General features: G+C 39.1%; 1 protein-coding gene across 1 annotated transcript in view; it reads left to right on the top strand.

Moving 5' to 3' along the window:
• The window catches only part of DNAH5 (dynein axonemal heavy chain 5), a 263,927-nt gene that overhangs the window by 182,121 nt on the left and 58,427 nt on the right, over positions 1-23,379 (top strand). The window contains exons 55-60 of the mRNA XM_027606690.2: positions 249-516; positions 10,900-11,131; positions 12,304-12,418; positions 12,662-12,838; positions 16,883-17,086; positions 21,939-22,118. Coding sequence (XP_027462491.2) covers positions 249-516; positions 10,900-11,131; positions 12,304-12,418; positions 12,662-12,838; positions 16,883-17,086; positions 21,939-22,118 — 1,176 coding nt within the window. The remainder of the gene's footprint in view (positions 1-248; positions 517-10,899; positions 11,132-12,303; positions 12,419-12,661; positions 12,839-16,882; positions 17,087-21,938; positions 22,119-23,379) is intronic.

A 23,379-nucleotide genomic window follows, 5' to 3' on the forward strand; every position in this document is an offset into this window, starting at 1 on the left:
TTTGGTAGGGATTGCATTGAATCTCTACACCACTTTGGGAAGGATGGACATTTTAACAATATTAATTCTTTTAACCTATGAGTGTGGAATATCTTTCCATTTGTTTGTGTCATGAAGACTTTGGTTAATTTTCTAAAGGTGAGTTTAAGAACACAAATGGAGGAAAGATATCATATGTATTGAGCTGTGCATTTTGATCTCTTTTCATGTGTCTGTACTGAATTTGAATGTCTCCTCTTCTTTTGAAGTTCTCCAACCTATTTGCTCGTGATGAAATTGATGAAATTAATAGTGATCTCCTATCTGTCATGAAGAAAGAATACCCCAGGCGCCCTCCTACCAACGAGAACCTGCATGACTACTTCATGAGTCGGGTCCGACAGAACCTTCACATTGTGCTCTGCTTTTCACCTGTTGGGGAGAAATTTCGAAATCGAGCATTGAAGTTCCCTGCCCTTATTTCAGGATGCACTATTGACTGGTTCAGCCGATGGCCTAAGGATGCCTTAGTTGCTGGTTAGTGTGGTGGAAACTTTGGTCACAGTTTTTGGTTAACAGTGTGTGTGTGTGTGTGTGTGTGTGTGTGTGTGTGTGTGTGTGTGTGTGTGTGTGTGTGTGTTTACATTCTGTGCTCTTTGCTGTCTCTGTCCTGGATTGAGCCCAAAGTCACTTTGTCCAATATTTGAGGATTTTTTGCAAGATGGTGTTCTTTTCACCAAAGTTGCAAAAATTAGGTAACTAATTTTCCCAAGAGTGTGGTTATCAGACACTCATCTTCAATCTTGTACTCCCTTGGGTTAATTTCTAGTAACCCTAGTCTTTTCAGGGATACTGGAAGGCTTTGTCTCAGTTGGATACCCAGACGTCTTCCAAGATATCCCAGGAGGGCACTGAGGTTTTATCTACTTTGATAGCATTTGTGTTCAACCTCAGAGTAGTTAAAGCTGAATGTCTCTTGGATATTCTGTTCTTGTGGCTACAGTGCCGGACATCGAAGAAGAAGACCTTACCCAGCAATGCTCTGCTGGCTGCTGTCCTTGGAAAGGGATGTTAGAGTGTTCTGTGGCTTGGGTCCTTTGCTGCTTCCAGTTCTGTCCACGATCATCCGTCCTGCGGAACACGAGTGTCTCTCGCTCTAAATGAAATTGAACATGGACGTGGTAGAGGAGACGTTAGAGGTCATTTAGTTTATGGTTTTTCAGCTTTTGGTGAGAAATTACTTGTGGATATTTAAGATGGTAGGGATGTTTAGGTGTCACCCCTGACCAGACCCTCAGGGAGTGCCTGGGTTCATGGCAGTGGTTTTCAAACTTTTTGTCTGATTATGTTTTAATAATTAAGAGGAGTCCCATTTCTCAGTAAAACCTTGCAGGTAGCTCTAATAGATAAAACAGTGAAAAGTGTAGGTGAGGAAGGGTTCTGGAGCCTGTTCTCTCATCCTACATCTGTGACATGTCCACATCTGGCTCTCCAGTTCCGTGGGACCCACCATGAGAACAACAGATTAGCCCATCTCCTGACCTTTACAGATGGAGACATTGGGGACAGTGAAACTGAGGGAATTGTCAGAGATGTAAGGAGCCATTAGGACCCGTACTGGGGCCGGAACCCATGTTTATTATGTATAGGTATTTATTCTTATCTACCAGAGACATTCTGTTCTCTACATAGTGCTGTTGACAGTAGTGGTCTTCCAAACTGTGGCTTTTAAACACAGAATATTTAAACGTATTTGAAATACACATGTACAGTTTCTCTGTTGTCTTATAAAGTTTGAGAAAAGGTCAGTGATTTACAATTTTAAGTCCTATTAAAATGTGAATACAACTAAGGGTAAAACTTTAAAATTCCTTGAAGTAGGATATAAATGCAGAGCACAAAATGACAGAATTTCAGAGCTATATTAAAGTTAACTATGAAAAATGATAATTAGTGTGGAAGGACTTTGTGGAGTATCATGTAAGGCATTATGATGAATGATAAAATAACAATTTCAGGTGACAAACATTGTAATATGCCATAATTAAGATGATTTTATTTATTTATTTATTTATTTATTTATTTATTTTTTTAAAGATTTTATTTATTTATTTGAGAGAGAGAATGAGAGATAGAAAGCACGAGAAGGAAGAGGGTCAGAGGGAGAAGCAGACTCCCTGCTGAGCAGGGAGCCCGATGCGGGACTCGATCCCGGGACTCCAGGATCATGACCTGAGCCGAAGGCAGTCGCTTAACCAACTGAGCCACCCAGGCGCCCGATGATTTTATTTAAATACCGAGCCCTGCGAGGTCTCTATTTCAGTCATCTCTTCTGTTACAAGACAGAGGTCTTATTGATCTTTCCTTTGTTAATTTCTCACAAATCTGCTCCTTTCTTTTAAATCTCATTGTGTCATCCCAAGCCAGGATTACATGGAGGTCAGGGAAACTTTCATTTCTTTGTCCTTGTTTTCCTAGCAAGTGTCCTGACTTTCATGGGTGCATTTCCCTGTTTGTTTATTGAGAACATATTTTTTGAGCTCCATGCTATTTCTGGAGCCAGGCATAGGGCAGGGTAAGGCAGACTTCTGTCTTCACTCCAATCTTCTTCCCGGGCAGGCTCATCCTCAGCCTCCTGGGTGATAGGCTCCATCAGCTTCTCTCTCCGGTTTAGCCTGTCCTTTGGCTTGAAATCTGTGCACTCGGCTGGCTGCCTGTTTGATACATTCTCATGGGGGTTTCACAGACTGCTACTCCAAGTGTTTGACACTGAACTTCCTCTCCTCTGGTCCTTCCCCCAGGAAGTCCCGCCATCATCCTTTGAACTGCACAATCAGAGAGCTTTGTCTGGAACATCTGGGCCTCCTTCCGCTCTCAAGTCTGCTCGATCTCCAAGTCTCGTTGACCCTATCTTTTAAATATTGGGGGACTGTCTCCAGCGCTTTGCCTCTCATAGACAGACATCCTAGGCCAGGCTGTCATTGTTGCTCACCTGAAACACCCAAATAGCTTTCTGATGACGTCTCCTCCTGCTTCAGCTGTCTGCCATCCATCTCACATTGCTGACAGAAGAGTAATGAAAACACAAACCCAACCACACTGCTTTCTACTTAGAACCTTCTATGACCTCCCCTTGCTCCTGGGAAGAAGGCCATGGTCTCTAGCCTGGCCTTCCGGGATGGGAAGTGTGGCCCTGCCCACCTCCCCAGCTTCCCCTCAGGTTGCCTTTTTCCTCCTGCTCTGTCATTCCTGATCATTGAACAGGCTGCTTTTTCTTCCCATGTGACGCCCTCTTCCTCCATGTGACCAGCACTCTCCTCCATTGTTTGGATGATGCTCCTCAGGGGAGCCATCCCGTTTCCCTTTCTCTCCACGGAGCCTGTTCCCATGTTAGCTCTTCCTAGGATTCTGCTCTTCCTTCCTAGGACTAACCACAGCTTGCAGTTTATATACTTAGTTGTGTGTGTATTTGATTAATGCTCATTTGTTCTGCTCGACTAAGAAGTTCATGAGGTCAAGGACTACCTGTCTTTCATTCACAGTCTTGGCAGCTACCAGTGTCTGATGGTTGCAGTGTTGAATGAATGAGTCAGTCCGTCAAAATTCGTCATCCTTCTGTAGCTGTAGTACAGCCATGACTTACTTCCAGCCTTCTCTAACCAAACACAAACCTTCGCTCTCTTTTTCCCCCAGACATATCTCTTTTGTTTGTGTTCTGAACCTGCCTTTTTTTTTTTTTTTGAGAGAGAGAGAGAGAGAGAGAGCGCGCGCATGCAGTGGGGAGGGGCAGAGGGAGAGGGGGAGAGAGAATCTTAAGTAGACTCCACGCCCACTGCAGAGCCTGACCAGGGCTCGGTCTTACAACCCTGAGATCATGACCTGAGCTAAAATCAAGAGTTGGATGCTTAACTGACTGAGCCCTCAGGTGCCCCTGAATATACTTTAATCATCTGTATCCTCCACACATTGTCCCCCTTACATCAAGAATATTCTCTTCCATCTCCTTTGTATATCTACATTCCAAACTTAATCAGAACACATCACATCCTTTACTCTTTCTTTGTTCACTTAGGAATATTTAGTTTCCCACCCTCTCCTTTTGTGGACCTCCTATATCTATAGCACATATACTTTATATCATGCACCTGGGTATTGAAATGTTCTTAAACCTTTGATAACCTGTAATCTTTTGTGGTTATGTCTCCAGTCTAGTCTGTAAGTGTTTACTGTGCTAGTCACAGTAGTGGATAAAATAATTATAAGATATGAGACATAGTTCCTTTATGCAATAAATATAAAATCTATACACCTAACATTAACCTGGAACCTGGCTTATGTTATTTTGAAAGAATACCATCTGTGGGTTTTGGAAATACTTAATATATGTAGGGATTTAAGTGTTATTTATCGTTTTTGGAAAATTAGCAACAAGGTTTCTAGAATCAACCTTATTTAAGTTGTCTTCAGGATGCTGATTCTAAATTAAATTATTATCTTCAGCCACATCAGTAAGGAAATATACAATTTTGTTTGTGTTAGTATATTTCATTTAGATTATACTGAATATTTCCCAGACAAGTATTAAATTAATGTATATTTCTATAATTAATTAATATTATTAATTAATTAATAACTTATAATTTAAGATAGATTTTAGTTTTGTTCTTAAACCAGCTTATTGAGGTATGAATGATATACAAAACACTGAACAGAATTAAAATATACAACTTGATGAATTTTGAAGTAAGTATACACCCATGGGACCATCATCATAATCTATGCCATAAACATATCCATCACCTCCAAAAGTTTCCTCCTGACTTCTTTAATTATTATTGTTATTATTTTGTGCTAAGAACACAAGATCTCTCATAGCTAATTTTAAGTTTACAAACAGTATTGTTAGCTATAGGCGTATTGCTGTACAGTAGATTTTATATAACTGAAACATTGTATTTTTTGACTTTTTGACAGGGAGGAGGGGAAATGTACCCCCTCCCCTTAGTCTTGGCAATCAGAGTTCTACTTTCTGCTTCAATGACTGACAATTTCAGATTCCTTGTATAAGTAGTGTCACATAGTATTTGCCCTGCTGTGTCTAGCTTATTTCACTTAGCATAATGCCCTCCAGGTTCATCCATGTTGTTGCAAATGGCAGGATTTCCATCTTTTTTTAAAGACTGAATAATAGTCCATTGCATGTATATCCATTTATACATCAACAAACATTTAAGTTGTTTCCATGTCTTGGCAACTGTAAATAATGCTGCAGTGAACATGGGAGTGCAGATATCTCTTTGATATAGTGGTATTATTTCCTTTGGATATGTGCTTGGAAGTGAGATTGTTGGATCATATGGTAATTCTATTTTTTATTTTATTTTATTTTTTAGATTTTATTTATTTATTTTGAGAGAGAGGGAGAGAGAGAGAGAGAGAGTGCACACGAGCAGGGAGGGGGGGGAGACAGAGGGAGAGGGAGAGAGAATTTTGAGCAGACTACACAACCCAGGCACCCCTCTATTTTTAATTTTTTGAGGAACCTCCACACTGTTTTCCTTAGCGGCTCCACCAGTTTGCATTCCCACTGATAGTGCATTTGGGTTCCCTTTTCCCCACACCCTTGCCAATACTTGTTATCTTTTGGGTTTTTTTGTTTGTTTTTGATAACATTCATCCTAACTGGTGTGAGGTGATACCTCACTGTAATTTTGATTTGCATTTCCCTGATGATTGCTGATGTTAAGCACTTTTTCATATACCTGTTGGCCATTTGTATGTCTTTTCTGGAGCAATCTCTTTTCAGTTCCTTTGCCCATTTTAATCAGGTTACTTATATTTTGCTATTGAGTTGTAGGAGTTCTTTATTTTGCATATTAACCCTTTATTAGAGGTATGGTTTGCAAATATTTTCTCCCATTCCATAAGTTACTTATTCATTTGTTAATTGCTTCCTTTCCCATGCAGAAGATTTTTTTAGTTTGATGTCATCCCACTTTGGTTTTGCTTTTGTTGCCTGTGTTTTGGTGTCATACCCAAAAATCATTGCCAAGATCAATGTCAAGGAGTTTACACATTATGTTTTTTTCTAGGAGATTTATGGCTTCAGGTCTTGCGTTTAGGTCTCTAATCTAGTTTGAGTTGATTTTTGTGTATGGTGTAAGACAAGGGTCCAATTTCATTCTTTTGCATATAGATATCCAGTTTTCCCAGCACCATTTATTAAAGAGACTATTCTTTCCCCATTGTGTATATTCTTGGCAGCCTTGTTAAAAATCAGTTGACCACATATTATGGGTTTATTTCTGGACTTTCTTCTGTTCCATTGGTGTATAGGTCTATTTTTAATGCTAATATCATATTGTTTGATTAGTGTAACCTTGTAAGATAGTTTGAAGTCAGGAAAGTGTGATGCCTCCCACTTTGTTCTTGCTCAAAATTGCTTTGGCTATTTGGGATTTTCTGTTGTTCCATATGAATTTTAGGATTGTTCTCTATATTCCTGTAAAAAAAATGCCATTGGAGTTTTGATAGGGATTGTATTGAATCTGTAGATTGTTTTGGGTATTATAGACATTTAAAAATAATAATTCTAAATATGAGATGTCTTTCCATATATTTGTGTTTAATTTCTTTCATTAGTATTTTATAGTTATAGTGATCAAGTCTTTCATCTCCTTTGGTGGAGTCTATTTCTACGTATTTTATTCTTTTTGATGCTACTCTAAATTAGATTGTTTTATTAATTTCTTTTTTGGGTTATTGTTATTGTATAGAGTATTTTTCTAATTTAAGGATGCTCAGGGGGCGCCCGGGTGGCTCAGTTGGTTAAGAGTCTGCCTTTGGCTCAGGTCATGATCCCAGGCATCTGGGCTCCCTGCTAAGCAGGAGAGTCTGCTTCTCCCTCTGCCTCTGCCCGTGCCCCACTCCCCCTCACTTGTGCTCTCTCGCTCTCTGTCTCAAATAAATAAAAAAAATAAAGATGCTTAGAAGGTTAATACAATATTTTATAGTATTTTATTTTTTTATTTTTATTTTTATTTTTTTAAAGATTTTTATTTATTTATTTGAGAGAGAGAATGAGAGAGAGAGAAAGCACATGAGAGGGGGGAGGGTCAGAGGGAGAAGCAGACTCCCCGCCGAGCAGGGAGCCCGATGCGGGACTTGATCCCGGGACTCCAGGATCATGACCTGAGCCGAAGGCAGTCGCCCAACCAACTGAGACACCCAGGCGCCCTATTTTATAGTATTTTAATGACTAAAGTGTTTTTGGAAAAAGTGTGAGGTTTTTATATATGTGAATTTAAATTGACTAAGTCTCTTGATGAAGCATTTAAAGAAAAATATGCTTTGTTTAATGTTGTAAAATCCTGTCTTTTCTACCATTTTGTAATCTCCATTTTGGCAAGCCTTTGTTTTTAGCTTTATATGGAGTTGTTTTGAATTAATTGTTTCTAAATGTCTTATTATCTTCATTCTGGTGGTCTTGTATTTCTTTTACTTTTTTCCTCTCTTCTTTGTCCCTTCCTTGGTTACTTTATTTTAGTCTTCATTTCTAAGCTTGTTGTCTTTTACTTTTTATTTCCTGAGTTCAATCAGTTCTTTTTGCATTTCTTCTTGATACATTATTTGGTCAGTTTCTTTTTAATTTTGAATTTCTGATTTAAAGCAGTTTCTACTTTTTCAGAGGTTTTTTTGGGGGATATTGGCATCAATTTGTAGTGTTGTGTTACAGTTTTAATTTTCTTTTTTTTTGTTTTGGAGACTGAAGGGCAGAGATTTCTGTCAGCTGAGGCATTTTGATTCTCCTTTTCTATTTCATTTTTTATTAGGTTTTTTCTTTTAATTCCAGTATTGTTAAGATGGTAGTCTTGTATTTCTTAATGCTATTCTGTGATTCTAATGTCACTACTAAATCCATGCACTTCATTTAGATTTCTCCAAGGTAAAGACAATTTTTAATGTTCTTCTAGATTACATTTTAAACATGCCCATTGTTATGAAAATAGGCCATCTTCACTTGAAAATAAAGTCTCAAGCAAAATCAGTAGCATATATATATATATGGCATATTTTTTTCAAGATAAGCCATTTTAATGATGTAAATAAAATGGCCCTCTTTGAAGATTATTACTTGATTTATAATATATGAGATTTGGGTCTTATGAATTAGCCTCCCTGCTTCTGCATTTGCTCACAACTAGTGATATAGTGTAAATGAGGCAAGTGCACATAATAACCCCTCAGAAAGTAATACCAACTACAATAGTACCCACGGTTTTCCAGAAAAATTAGCACCTTTTGTTTATGAAGCATAGTAGTCAATAAATATTTCTGAACTTTGGGTGCAATTAAACATGTTTGCTTAGCATTTTAAAGACTACATAGTTTGGTCCTCTTTCAATTTCTAAATCAAGGTGACATGGACTTTGGAGTCCATCATCCTTGGATTGGAATTGCACATCTGCTATCTGCAAGTAAATTCTCTAAGCCCTATTATTCTTATCTACAAGAGGTACATATTAAAATTCATCACTTGGGGATGTTGTAAGGATTAACTGATACAGTTTTGAGATTTAGGATTTGCCAAGACGAGACAGGCTTGCCCTCTGAGTGTGTCAGTTAAGATGTGTTTGGCTGTAAGAGAACACCAGAGAAGTCGTTGCTCAAACAAGTACTTTTTTTCCCTCCCCCTCTTTCCTGCTACCAAGAAAATGCAGAGCTGTGCAGTCCAGGATGATGCTATTGGGGGATCTTACTCCTTCTCTCTTGCTGTCATCCTCAGGGTGTGGCTCTTACTCTTACAGGCACAAGGTAGCTGCTGCATCCCAAGCATCATGTTTGTCGGTGCCTTGTGAAGTTTGCCTTTTATTTCAGGACAGCGTTCTTCCCCAAGCACTTTTGTCTACATGTCATTGGCCTGAACCGGGTCACCCCTACTTATAAGAGAGTCTGGGGGAATCAAAGGATTTTAGTTGGGCAGATTGTTGCCCTGAGCAAAATAGAGATTCTTTTTGTAACAAAGAGAGGGGATGGCTCCTGGACAGGCAACCAATGTGCCTTTTTCACTTTGTGACTTTAGTTCTTTTAATCAAAATGAGGTAGAAATCCAAGGACACCAAAATTCAGCGACGGAGCCCAGCATTCTCCTCTCTATCCTGCATATATCTCACCTCGTCCCCATCAGGTGATATGAACACTCATTACCAAAATATAACCCACGCCAACCTCAAGCATCAGTCTGAAGGTGGGCCCCCAAACTGGCATTGCTGCTTTGGTGATTGGATGATGATCACCTTGGAAGGGGTTTTCCATGGCTTCTTGCTTGAGTCTTAGCAGGCATGGGTCACCCTAAGTGAAAGTGATCTGTTTCTTTTCATAACCTTTCTTGCACCAGAGATTGGGGTCTTTGGAAAAATATACTTTGAATCCACCCTATTTTTATTCTCTTTGACTTTTTGGAGAGACAAAAAGAATACTTGCTATGTAAAGAAAGAAGTCACCATTATTGATACCTTCTGTTCATATAAAAAGGAAAAAAATCATTACATGGTAAATACAAGGGGGTTTTCAGAAAGTGGGAACTTCGCTGAGGATACACCATAATGCCAAGTAGAGCACTTAGTATCATGTGTGGCGCATGGTGAATATTGCAGCTGTTGGACTTAATACCTACAAAAACTTTATCATAAGCAAGGACTGTTCCTATGTTTCCAGTGCCTAGACTTAAACTTCCTGGAATTTAAAATGTTCTTTGTAGATGTTGCTTAACTCATGAGGAAATATGACTTCTGAGTCTTGATTTATTGCCTTCCAGTGTCTGTGGTAAACTGTTTATAACCAAGCTGTTATATGGTACCCATTATTTACATAGATGTAAATACTGCCCCGCAATTACTGCTTTAATAAATTAATTTAGTGATCAATTACTAATCATTTTTTATAGCTTTGCCAACTCTCACCTGATAGGTTTGTTTACTTGATTCCTTCTCTTTCCTTCCCTTTTTATTGGCCATATTTCTATTTGCAACCCTTATGTACATTACTCAATATTCTAAGTACTTTTCAGGCAAATCCAAAGGCAATTTTTTTCCAACCTATGTAAAGATGGTATAATAATTTTTAACTGCATCATGCATAACCTTTGTACATTCTTCAGGGTTGAGACCAAGTTTCATACTAGTCTCTCTGCGTGGCCCTATCACAGGGGTGAAAGGGCGGCAGACACCGATGTGTATGTGGTAATTGATTAGCTCTGACTTTATGGCCTATTCCTATGATAGGAAATGGTGCCTTAGAATTGGTCCCATGATTGGCGCTGTTGGGAAGATAAAGGTCTCCAACAGGGGTTTTTTACCCAAACATTTTTAAAGGACGCTGTAAATTAGAATTGACTGCAAGTGGCCAGCAGCCACTTTTGGGAACAAGATGGCCCAGGCATACAAAAATTTAGTGAAAAACATTCCACATACCAAATGGAGTCAGAGCTTGGGGGGAATTAAGGGTATGACAGGTTCTGTGCTTAAAAATAAATGGGTTTGTTAAATATAAGTACCAGGTGGGCGCTGATTTTTGAGTTATTTGTACCACTTTGGCCCTTATGTATAGAACAGCGTGGAACAGGCTGGCTGCTGAGCAGAGCCTGCAGCCGGGCAGAAGAGACTTCTTTGCATAAGTGCCAGAAAATAAAGACTGATGACAGTCTTGAGCTCTGTTATAGTTTTGTACATGAAAGGGAAAATAAAATTGTTGAAGTCGTAGGCCTGGGGCCAAAAATGCCAACAGATATCTACCTAGCTGGGGCTATAAAAATGGTATGCAGTCCCGAGAAATGTCTAAATGTTTCAAAAATAGCCTGTTAACTTTTAAAATGGTAATTCACGTTCTTATTTCACACGCTGCCACCTTTATTCTTTCTAGTGTCCGAACACTTCCTGTCCTCCTATGACATTGACTGCAGTTTGGAAACCAAGAAGGAAGTGGTCCAGTGCATGGGCTCCTTCCAGGATGGGGTGGCTGAGAAGTGTGTTGACTATTTCCAGAGATTCCGACGCTCTACTCATGTGACTCCCAAGTCCTACCTCTCCTTTATTCAGGGCTATAAGTGCACATACAGAGAAAAACATGTAGAAGTGCAAACTCTAGCCAGTAGGTAAGTGTCAAGTGTGAAGTTCAGATATAAGGTTATTTTAAAAGGGTAGTTCTCGACTGGGGGCACATTTGTTTCCTAGTGAGCGTTTTGCAATGACTAGAAGCATTTCTGTTTGTTACAACTTAGGTGGTAGGGGCTGGGAAGGGGTGCTACTGGTGTCAAATGAGGGGAGGTCAGGGATGCTGCTAAACATCCTACAGTGCACGGGACAGCCCTCCACAGCAAAGAATCATCCAGCCCCAAGTGCCAATACTGCTGAGGCCAAGACACCCCCCCCTCTCAAGCCTATTCAAAGGATTATTCCATGATTGTTGGAGTTTTATTCTTGCCCAGCAGAATAAAATATTGCCAAGTGTTTATGTGGCCTACCACTTGTTCTAATACCAAATGTTATAATGGTAGAAATAATTCCGGTCTCCCTCTCTCATCCTTCATCTTCCCACCCTTTCTGGGTGTCTAGGGTAGGAGAGTCTGGCTGATGCTGATGTCCACTGCATGGTGCATACCCTGCTTCACTGAAGCCTGTTCCAGGTTTCACTGCTCTGTCTGCTTTTTTCTGATCACTTCTAGCTTCTGCCTACATATAGCCAGAACCAGCAGGGCTGTTCCATAAGGGACCCTGGGTGGGAGATGGGACGGACTGATTCTGAGAGCTCTGGTCTTTGAGATCTCATTATCTCAGGTCCAGACAGTGAGTGGTCCCTTCACAGGGTTGTTCTGATGACTTCAAATTTGTTTCTTTCCTTGATCCCAAACCTTTCTTCTTTTAATTTAATTAGTCGTTTTTTTTTTTTTTTTAGCAGAAGTTATTTATTTTCCTTCTTCTGAGTTAGGGCTTCAAGCATTTGAAGTCTCTTGTCATTTAATTAAACTTCATTAAGCATGTATCCTGCATGTTACAGCTTCTAGACCCATCATCATTCTTCATGTTATGCAGGGCTATAATTAGTTCATGCTCCCACATGCAGTCTATGAAAAACATACACCTCTGCTCAGTCTGGTATTATCCCTGGGTGCATAGTCTTTTTGTCAAGCCCTCTTGGATTTGCTATTTGCTCATACACTCATTCTTCAAATATGACCACTCCTATCCATATTAATGGATCAGTGCTTGGAAAATGTGGCCAAATACCACACATTTTAACATGGCTTGCTTGGGTGTTCAATCCTAGAATGAATACCGGATTGGAGAAGCTAAAAGAAGCCTCAGAGTCTGTTGCAGCCCTGAGCAAAGAACTGGAAGTGAAAGAAAAGGAGCTCCAAGTGGCCAATGATAAAGCCGACACGGTGTGTGGGCACTCATGCATATACTATTTGTGTTTTACATTCCTGGTAATAAATGTTAATGATCTATGCATCTTCACTACATTGTAACCATGAAAGGATACATTATTTCCAATAGAATACAGTACTCTTAATTTTCCTGTGAAAAATCCTAGAAGTGGACACAATCAATGAATCAAGGGAAAATGTGCATTTTCAGCCTGACAGGGTGTTGGATGAGATTTTTTTTGTTTTATATTGAATTAGGTCTTAAAAGAAGTGACAATGAAGGCACAGGCTGCCGAAAAGGTCAAGGCTGAGGTACAGAAGGTGAAGGACAAAGCCCAAGCCATCGTGGACGGCATCTCTAAAGATAAAGCCATTGCCGAAGAGAAACTGGAAGCAGCAAAACCAGCTTTAGAAGAAGCAGAAGCAGCCCTGAAGGTAAATCTGTGCAATGTGGCAGATGTCACGTTTAGTGCCTAGAACGATGGACAAGGATGAAGAAAAGATGAGCAACAGCAAGGAAATGCTCTACTCCTTCAGACCAAAGGGCCCCTCACTGGAAAAATTTCAAGTAATATTTTCTGCAGGGAGATGTTATTAGCTCTTTAGAGATTTTGCACTTGCTACTTCCCGTTTCATTTTCTTCCCTCACGAATGATGGGCAGTGTTATATGTTGATGGTCAGGAGTCCTGGGTTCTCGTTTCCACTCTGTCACCAGCAAGCCTACGTGACATCGGGAATGCCACATAAAATTTCTAAGATAACATTTCCCTACTCATTCATTGAGGACACCGGGGCAGGTCTGTAAGATACCATGTGCTTGGAGTTTATCTATGAATTATCCAAATACAGAACTGCTGATCTGGTGGAGCTCATGAATGGCGGGTTTTGAGCGGCCTCTGACAATTATTCAATGCAGTTGTGTGGCAAGAACGGAAGGTTGGATTGTGAGAAAATATGTTGAGTTTAGTGCAATGGGCCACACCTTAAAGGGCTGGTCGAGTGTTGAAGATTCAATGTAAGATTTCTTTGGACTCAGTTTAAGACTGCTTTTACTTCACTCTTAATCCTCTACGGCCCTGTGTTTTTTATTATTCCTGGCCTAGGGAACAGCTGAGAAATGAAACCCTGCTGATCTGTCCACAGCTAATTCAGGTTCCAGAACCTCATCTGAGCGTGCCTCATTACTTGATAATGCAATTTTCTTTCTTTCTTTCTTTCTTTTTTTTTTAAGATTTTATTTATTTAACAGAGAGAGACACAGTGAGAGAGAGAAACAAGCAGGGGGAGTGGGAGAGGGAGAATCAGGCTTCCCGCTGAGCAGGGAGCCCGATGTGGGGCAGGACCCTGGGATCATGACCTGAGCCGAAGGCAGATGCTTAACGACTGAGCCACCCAGGCGCCCCTTGATAATGCAATTTTCTTTTTTTTTTTAAGATTTTTTTTAATTTATTTATTCGAGAGAGCGAGCATGAGAGAGAGCATGAGAGGGAAGAGGGTCAGAGGGAGAAGCAGACTCCCTGCTGAGCAGGGAGCCCGATGCGGGACTCGATCCCGGGACTCCAGGATCATGACCTGAGCCGAAGGCAGTCGCTTAACCAACTGAGCCACGCAGGCGCCCGATAATGCAATTTTCTTTAACCCCTTCCTGATCTCACTGCCTGAAACACTTCTCAATCTTTCTGATTCAAGTTGAGTCTTTAAGTTTCCTGAACAATATGCAAATATGAATTTCTACTCTTTTGAGACAACGAAGAGATTGCTCTCTCCTGGATCTCTCCAACTTTCCACACTACTCTTACTGGGATACGTCTTTACTTATTGTTCCTCTGTGCCTTCTTGCACTGACTAAACTGTGCTTCTTCATCCCCGAAGCTCTGCGGGGTCTTCAGTCTCTCAGGTTGGTGGGCTCCTCATCTCCCCCTGCCCCTTTTTTAAAAACCAATTTATCGGCACATGATTGACATGTAAAAAGCTGAACATGTATAATGTATACACCTCGGAGAGTTTGGGAATAAGTGTATACCTGTCCATTACCTCCCAAAGCTTCCCCCTGCTCCCTTTAATATTATTGTTGTTGTTGTTTCATGTGCTAAAAACATTTAACGTAATATCTAAAATCTACCCTCTTGACAAATTTGAAGTATATAATACAGTATTATATAGACCAGAATTTATTTATTTTGCACAACTGAGAATTTGTACCCTTTGACCATCAGCTCCCCATTTCCTCCTCCCGCTAGGCCCTGACAATCACCATTCTCCTCTCTGCTTCTATGAATCTTGACTGTTTCAGATTCCATATAAATGGGATCATACAGTATTTGTTTTTCTGTATTTAATTTATTTTACTTGGCAAAATAGCCCCTAGGTCCATCCTTGTTGTCTCAAATGGCAGGGTTTCCTTTTTTTTTTTTTTTTAAAAGACTGAATAATATTCCACTGTACACACTCACACACATATACATATATACATATATATCTCACATTTCTTTATCCATCAACTCATCCGCTGGTGGATACTTAGGTTGCCTTTATATCTTTGCTATTGTAAATAATGCTGCAGTGAACATGGGAGTGCAGATATCTCTTCAAGATTCTGATCCCCACTCACACTCTTTTTTGGGGCATCTTGGCTTTAGACTGAGAGTCTCTGATCAACAGAGAGAATATATTGATAGTGTAAAGAAACTTCCAAACCTAATGGCATCATAGAAACAGGGCATATGGCATCTTAGATCATGCTTAAAGGTATACATTTTCCCAGGATTTAAAAGACTTGTCATCCTTTTGATATTATAAAATATTTTCCTTTATCCTCCTAATTTCATGTTCTCTACCACTAAGATATTCTGCATTATATAATTAATTATCAATGCTGAAATAGGTGGAAACAGGGCTGACATGATGGGGTGTCTTGGAGAGATTTTCAAAAATTTCCTTCATTGGTTCTGCCTCCATTTTATTGCTTCTTTGTGAACTTTTGAAATCTTAAAGTATGGTACTACCAATACATTCTGAGAAGTTCCAGATCCACTCAAACTAACTTTTTGGCATCAGGCTACATAAATCTGTACAACAAATAAGATAATAGCAAAGATTTTTTCTCTTCCTATCTCAAATCTAATTTGACTCCACGCAATCATACAAAATACCTCCAGATATTAAATAACTATAATATTGCAAGGATATCTAGGAAATTCTGTAGCAGTCATATTGCTTTGCCTGCAGAGTAAAAGAGGAATCCAATACTTAGCTGAAATAGGTTGAACTTTAGATATATGTCTTCCCCCAGCTCCTTTTACCTGGGCACCTAACATAATTGAGCCCAATTCTGTTTGAGAATGTTCCCTTTTAAGGCTAAAGTAAAATAAGTACATCTAGCTCTTACAGCTTATACAACGTTTATTTGACCCTACTTTCCCCACAGGCTGCTAATATATTTCTCTCCTTTCTTTTCTAGCCATACATCTCATATCAAGATCTATCTGCCATTTCCAGTTCTTGAACACAAATTCTCCTTTGCTTCCAGTCGTCTCGTGTTCACAAAGACTAATCTCCTGTAACAAACATTTTCAAAGTCAACAGTTACATTTCTAATTAACATGTTCAGTGCTTTTCTTCTTCATTTTTTCCCCTTAATCCTCAGAGAAAAGATTATTAGCTTTGATTAGAAGGTCATTGGTCCCCTTCATTTGATGGGGAGTATGCACATGCAAATAAGACCTGGAAGGGATGAGTGTATATTATTTGTCCTAGAAATAGGACTGTATCAGATTCTTATATTTACTGTTTTTCTAATACTTATTCCATAAAGAGTGTAGGAGATAGAGCAGTTATTAGCAACCCCAATCCTTCTGTGTGACTATTAAATAATTTACTCTCTCAGAATCTCCATACTAGAAATGGGACAAGACTTTTCTGAGTTAGTGAAATTCGTATTGCTTAAGTTCCATCATTTAAAGGTCATTTCCCAGCTCAGAAACCTCTAATTATTCAATCTGTCAGCCCTGGGGCTACCTGCTAGTGTCAGTCCACTGTGACAAATCTGGGTTGCTAAAGAGAGAGGCAGATTCTTGACCTACATAACTAATGAGTAAAAAGCACTGCACGTACTGGAGTTTTCCTGGTTGAGAATCCCTTGTAGCTCCTTCAAGTGCTGAGTATTCTCTTTCTTTCAGATTACACTCTTTTTTTTTTTTGCTGACACAAAGTGGTCTGTACAATTTTCGAGAAGTCACAGCTCCTTAGCTGCTCACCAACATTTCCCTCACTGTGTCTCCTCTTGCTGTCAGTTTGAATTGTAAAAGTTTGAACTTTTGGGGACATGCGTTTCTTGGCGATTAACCATGCATCTAAACCTTATGACTCTGCATCTAACTCAAAAATGGTTGCTTTCCTCTGTTAAAATAGCATTTAGAGACTAAAGGTTGGTCCACACTTTCTTATCTGAGATTGGCTGATGACCTCTCGTCCTGCAGACCATCAAGCCTTCGGACATCGCCACTGTCCGCACGTTGGGCCGACCCCCTCACCTCATCATGAGGATCATGGATTGTGTGCTGCTCCTGTTTCAAAGGAAAGTCAATGCAGTGAAAATTGACCTGGAAAAAAGCTGTACAATTCCGTCCTGGCAGGAATCTTTAAAACTCATGACTGCAGGAAACTTCTTACAGAACTTACAGGTTGGTAGTTCAGTAATGATGGGCTGAAAGGGGACTTCATTAGAGTGTCTGAGTCTTTTAGTAGAATAAGTTTCAGAAAAGAATTTGCTGTACATACATATTTTTACTTATTCAATTTTTTGCCATCTTTATTGAGGTATAATGACATATAAAAATTCTCTATGTTGGGTTGCCTGGGTGACTCAGTTGGTTAAGTGTCTGACTCTTGATTTCGGCTCAGGTCATGATCTCAGGGTTGTGGAGCCTGCTTGGGATTCTCTCTCCCCGCTCTCCCTCTGCCCCTCCCTCCCCACCCCGCTCACTCACGTGTTCTCTCTCTCTCAAAGAAAAATTCTCTGTATTAAGGTGTATAACTTGATATTTAGAGTTATGTATACATTGTGAAATCATTGCCACAGTCAAGCTAAAGTTTCCAAGACTTCACGGTTGCCATTTTATTTTGTGGTGAGAACACTTAGAAAATTTGGAGTATACAATGTTGTTAACTGTATTCATATTGCTGTGCAGGAGGTCTACAGGACTTATTCTTCTTGCAACTTGATACTTTGTACCCCTTGACCAACATCTTCCCATTTCCCTTCCCCTTACCCTGGCAACCACCATTCTACTCTCTGCTTCTAGGAGTTTGACTATTTTAGATTCTATATATTAGTGAGACATGCAGGATTTGCCTTTCTGTGTCTGGATTATTTCATTTTGCATAATGTCCTCCACAAATGGCAGGATTTCCTTCTTTCTCAAGCCTTGATAACATTCTACATACATATATTGAACACATATTTAAGTATTTTTTCAGATTAGAATTTTCTTTCAAAAACAAGACATTAGAGCTTTAAAAACAAGCATTAGAGCCTTTCCTGACAGATTTTAGGCTTTTAAGGCATCATCAGTGACATGTTTAAATAAAAATTTTAAAAATTATATTAATAAAGCAATACATATGTGCATATATTATATGCTATGAATACAAATATATGTATATTTATATTTTGCAAATCTCAATAGTAATTTTTTGAGTAATTTGCGTGTTTTTAATTTTGATGTAGAACTTACATATGATAACATGTACAAATGTTAAGTACACAGATTAATGAATATTTACATAAGTATATACCTGTTAATGAACACAGAAATCAAGATTTGTATTTCTAGACCCCAGAAATCTCTCTGGTGTCCCAAACCAGTCAGTAAATTCCCCTAAGATAACCATTATTCTGATCTTTATCCTGATAATTAATTTTGTTCGTTTTGAAATTTATAGATAAGAAATCATGTCATGTGACCTCTTCTGTTTTGGTCTCTTTTATTCGACAAGGCTTTGAGATTCATTCTTATTTTGCAAGGGTAGTATTTCATTCTTTTTTCATTGCTATATAGCTCTTCAGTATGTGAAGTGGTAGTATGTGGTAAATATTTAAAACAACTGGTTCTCAGGGGAGAAAAAAGAAAAAAAAAAGAACAAAAAGTCTAATTTGTAGTGTTTGCCAATTTCCATGGTGTAAATATCCCCACAATGGCCAATTTCAAGCTACCAAAATGATCTTGTTGAATGTAGAGCTGGGGAGAGGTGCCTAGTAGAATAGTAGGAATGTACCCCCATGTGGGTACAAACGATATAAACGACCTCAGAACATAGGTAGTAAAATGTAGTAAAATAATAGAAAGTGATTACTTCTTCTCCTATGTGTTATTTTTATTTTAAATGAAACTTAAATTGTAAGTTTATATAATTTAATTATTATAAGTTTATATAACTGTAAGTTTATATAATTTAATTATTAATAATGGTTCTATTTAATAAGTTTGCAAAATCCCTGCAAATATAGCAATGGTTCCTCATGAGCATGTATGAACCAGCACAGTGTGAAATGCTATCATATGTTTCAATTTATTTGTCCATTGTACTGTTGGTGGATTTTTGGGTTGTTACTAGTTTTGGGCTATTATAAATAAAGCTAAAGCTACTATGAATACTGGTCTATAGGTAATTTGGTGGGTGTATTTGCATTTCAATTGGCTCTCTACTCAGGAATGGAATTTCTGGGTCTTAGGTTATACATTTTCTTAATAGATGTAAGTTTTTTTTTTTTTTTGATTGAAGTATAGTTGACACACAATGTTACATTAATTTCAGGTGTACAACACAGTGATTGGACAACTCTGTATATTGTGCTATGCTCACCACAAGTGTAGCTACCTTCTGTATACATTTAAAGTGCTTCATAGGTAGTGCCAAGGAGTTTTCAAAAAATAGCTGTATTGGTTTACATATCTGCCAGCAGTATATAAGTTGTTCTACATCTTTTTAAAAATTTTTTTTATTTAAATTCAATTTAGTTAAAATATAGTGTATTATTAATTTTAGGGGTAGAATTTAATGATTCATCAGTTGCATATAACACCCAGTGCTCATCACATCAAGTGCCCTCCTTAATGCCCATCCCCCAGTTACCCCATCTCCCCACCCACTTCCCGTCTAGCAATCGTCAGTTTGTTTCCTAGAGTTAAGAGTCTCTGATGGTTTGCCTCCCTCTGTGTTTTCATCTTACTTTATTTTTCCTTCCCTTTCCTTATGTTCATGTGTTTTGTTCTTAAATTCCCCATATGAATGAAATCATATGGTATTTGTCTTTCTTTGATTGACTTATTTCCCTTAGCATAATACCCTCTAGTTCCATCCACGTCTTTGCAAATGGCAAGATTTCATTCTTTCTGATGGCTGAGTAGTATTCCATTGTGTATATATACCACATCTTCTTTATCCATTCATCTGTCGATGGACATCTGGGCTCCTTCCATATTGGAAAGATGGACATTGCTGCTATAAACATTGGGATGCAGGTGCCCCTTCGAATCACTATTTTTGTATCCTTTGGATAAATACCTAGTAGTGCAATTGCTGGGTCATAGGGTAGTTCTACGTTCTAGTTTTAACTTTTTAAGGAACCTCCATACTGTTTTCCAGAGTGGCTGCCCCAGTTTGCATTCCCACCAACAATGTAAGAGGGTTTCCCCTTTCTCCGCATCCTCATCAACATCTGTTGTTTCCTGAGTTATTCATTTTAGCCATTCTAAGTTGTTCTACATCTTAACTATTTTCTGCTTTTCTCTATTCTGATGGGTTTGTAGTGGTGTCTTATTATTGTGGGTTTAGTTTGCATTTCCCTGGTAAATAATGATGCTGGGACTCTTTCATCAGTTTATGAACCTCTTGGGAATTCTTTTGTTAAATGCCTATTTAGGGCTCTTGTCCATTAAAGTTTTTTATTAATGGGTAGAATTTCTTTCTATAAAACATGAGTAATTTGCAAATATCTTCTTCCACTTTCTGCCTTAGTGGTTCATTCCATTAAATGTGTCCTTTGATCCACAGACATTCTTAAGTTTAATGTAGTCCAATTTATCACTGTTTTCCTTAATTGTGCTTTCTGGGTTCTATTCGGGAAATCTTTGCTCCTCTGCCTCTAAGGCAGAATAAATGCTTCTGTGTTTTCTTCTAGAAGTTTTATTGTTTTATCTTTCATATTTGGATCTTGACACAGCTACCTGGGAATACCCAAGTCATGTCTATGTCCCAAGCAATGAGCTTAGCATTGCCTTTCATTCCGTTTTCAATGCCACGTTGCCAGGTGGCTGGAGCATCTTGTGAGGCACCTTACAGCAGCTGCAGCAGTGGGAAGCTTATGAAACTGGTGGCCGTGCAGACCTGCCCCAGATAAATAAAATATGGGACTCTATGATGTCAGTGCCACCGAGAAGGAGTAACAGGCTGTTTGAGTGGAGGAGAGGTTAACTCTGATGGGTGCGTGTGGCGATGGAGGAGACTTAAGCAGTTTTAACAGCAAAGTGTGACAGAGGAGTTGGACCTCACAGAGGATCCTGGTGGGTGACTCAAGGCTCCTGTCCAATGTGACTGGTGGCAGGGCCCCTGCTTCTGGAAGCTCCCTTGCCACTTGCCTTTTATCACCACTGCCCTTCCATGGCTCCCAAATATTCTTCTGGCTTTTCTTCTGGCTTCACTGTTTCTCAAGTGTCATAAAAGAAACTTGTAGTGGAAGATGTCTAAATGAGAGTGTGGGTTCCATCCTATCTCATGTATGTTCTGTGAAAGCTGTTATGTAGGCACTGCATTCCTTTCTACTTGGAGAAGATCTAATCGTCTTCTTTGAGAGGATCAAACACCTATTGAGGAAGGTCGAGGTTCATTGGTTGGCCAGTCTTCTCTTGACGTAAGAAAGCATTCGTAATCCACTTTTTCAATTTTATATTCCTTCAGAAGATAACAGTTCTCTCACATTATGGATAATTTTATGATTAAAAATTAATTCATTGCCCTCAAGACCTAATGTCCAGGTTGTTAACTTTGAATTTCAGATGAATTTAATACAACCTCTCTTTGAATGTATGAAGCATTTAGTTGCTGCTAAATGCTAAATAGATTTTGTCCTTAGGCTGAGTATACCTGAGTGTATTTGTTTTCCATTATTGATTTTATGGGCTTACAATTCACCTATTTAGGATTAATGACATGAGAATGTTATTGCTTTGGAAATTTTAGTAACCATATTAGTATTCATCACCTTTTACTCTTTCCCTCGATCCCAGAACATTTATTGAGGGTTGGTATCTCTTGTTCACAGAGGCTAAAGTATGCTCTGACTTCTTTGCTGTCACTGCTTACTCTGTTTTTGCTTTCAGGACTTTGGCCCAATATCCTGAGATATCAACAAAATGTGATGTCATTCATCCATTCTTGGTTGTTGAATAATACCAGTGGCATTGTAAGCATGATGTGAGTATGACTTCATGGAAAGAAGTATTTTGACTTAATTTTACTCTTTTTCTTTCATAGCAATTCCCAAAAGATACAATCAATGAAGAAGTGATAGAATTTTTGAATCCTTACTTTGAAATGACAGACTACAACATTGAAACTGCTAAACGCGTATGTGGGAACGTAGCTGGTCTTTGTTCCTGGACCAGAGCCATGGCTTCCTTCTTTTCTATCAACAGAGAAGTGTTGCCTCTGAAGGTGAGCCTCCTAGGTAAAACCACGATACATGCCTGGAAGAGCCTTTGAGGTCAACTGGCCTTGTCTTTTCAGATAGCACAGCAACCTTTGGCCTCTGGTGTGGTTGTATTCGAGTCCACGGGGAGAGCAAGTGACAGAAAGCCGAGCACAGGATGCTTCTCTTCTCTGTAATAACCACTCCAGTCAGAGTTGTGCAAGCCTTTAAGCATGGACTCTCTATAAGGATGCCAAGTCCACTGTGGGCTGTTGGATATTTTTCCTCCATAGCATCAAAGAAACACAGAAAACTATAGCATAGAATCCCCTGATAATGTCCAAGATCTCCTGCCAAGGAATCTTATGTCCGAGGCAGGGTAAGTACACAGTTGGTGGCTGGTCTTGGTTGTAAGGTATGACATAGTACTTCTGCTCTTCTCCTTTGTCTCTCAGGTAAGAAACTGAATGTCATCTGTTCTTTAATGTAATTGGAGAGTATGCCTGTTTCCCTTTGAGTAATTGCTTTTCTAGGCTTCATATGCACATACACATCCCCATCAGTGACAGTCTTCAGCAGATGGGGAGGCAAATACATGCTTTGAAAACGGAATACCGATGTCTCAAAAGTTGCATGTGTGGCCTGGTTGATTATTTTGCTTTTGTATGAGTCTGATCTCTCTCAACCATCAACTGAAATCCACTTATGCTTATAAACTACCCGAGGAACTTAATAATCATGATAAAAATAATCGAGAGTGGAAAGAAGGTAGGGCTCAAGTTGCAAGTCCCATTTTATTTTCTAACTGTTACCATACCAGGGTCATTTATTCAGTGGCTGAAGCCCCTTGGGGTCTTAAAGCAACTTAAAAGAACAAAGACTCATTTGGTTTAGGGAATTTTAGAGCAAATGATTGATGCCGTGCTGTCGACGTTATGAATTTTGGGACCATTGAAGACTTCCAGCATAGCTCCAAAATGGGCATTCTGATATTGGCTGAATTATAACCACCTTATCAAATGAAAAATACAGGGCATCCTTTGCAAATTTTTCCAGTGAGTAAGCATTACAGTGTTTTTAAGGGAATTGCAGTTGAGTTCATGTTGCTTTTGTTTTGTTGTAATTATTTTAAATAAAATGAGCTGCAATCAGTACCAAATAATGGCCATTCTGAACAAGGCTTCCATGAGAACAAGGAAATCCCTTCCCCTGTTCCAGGACATTTTAGCCTCCACCTAGTCTTATGACAATCTAGATCCTGTGGTAGGAAGTGAAGGGAACACCGTC

This window comes from Zalophus californianus, chromosome 5 (assembly GCF_009762305.2).
Source record: "Zalophus californianus isolate mZalCal1 chromosome 5, mZalCal1.pri.v2, whole genome shotgun sequence".
NCBI lineage: Eukaryota > Metazoa > Chordata > Mammalia > Carnivora > Otariidae > Zalophus > Zalophus californianus.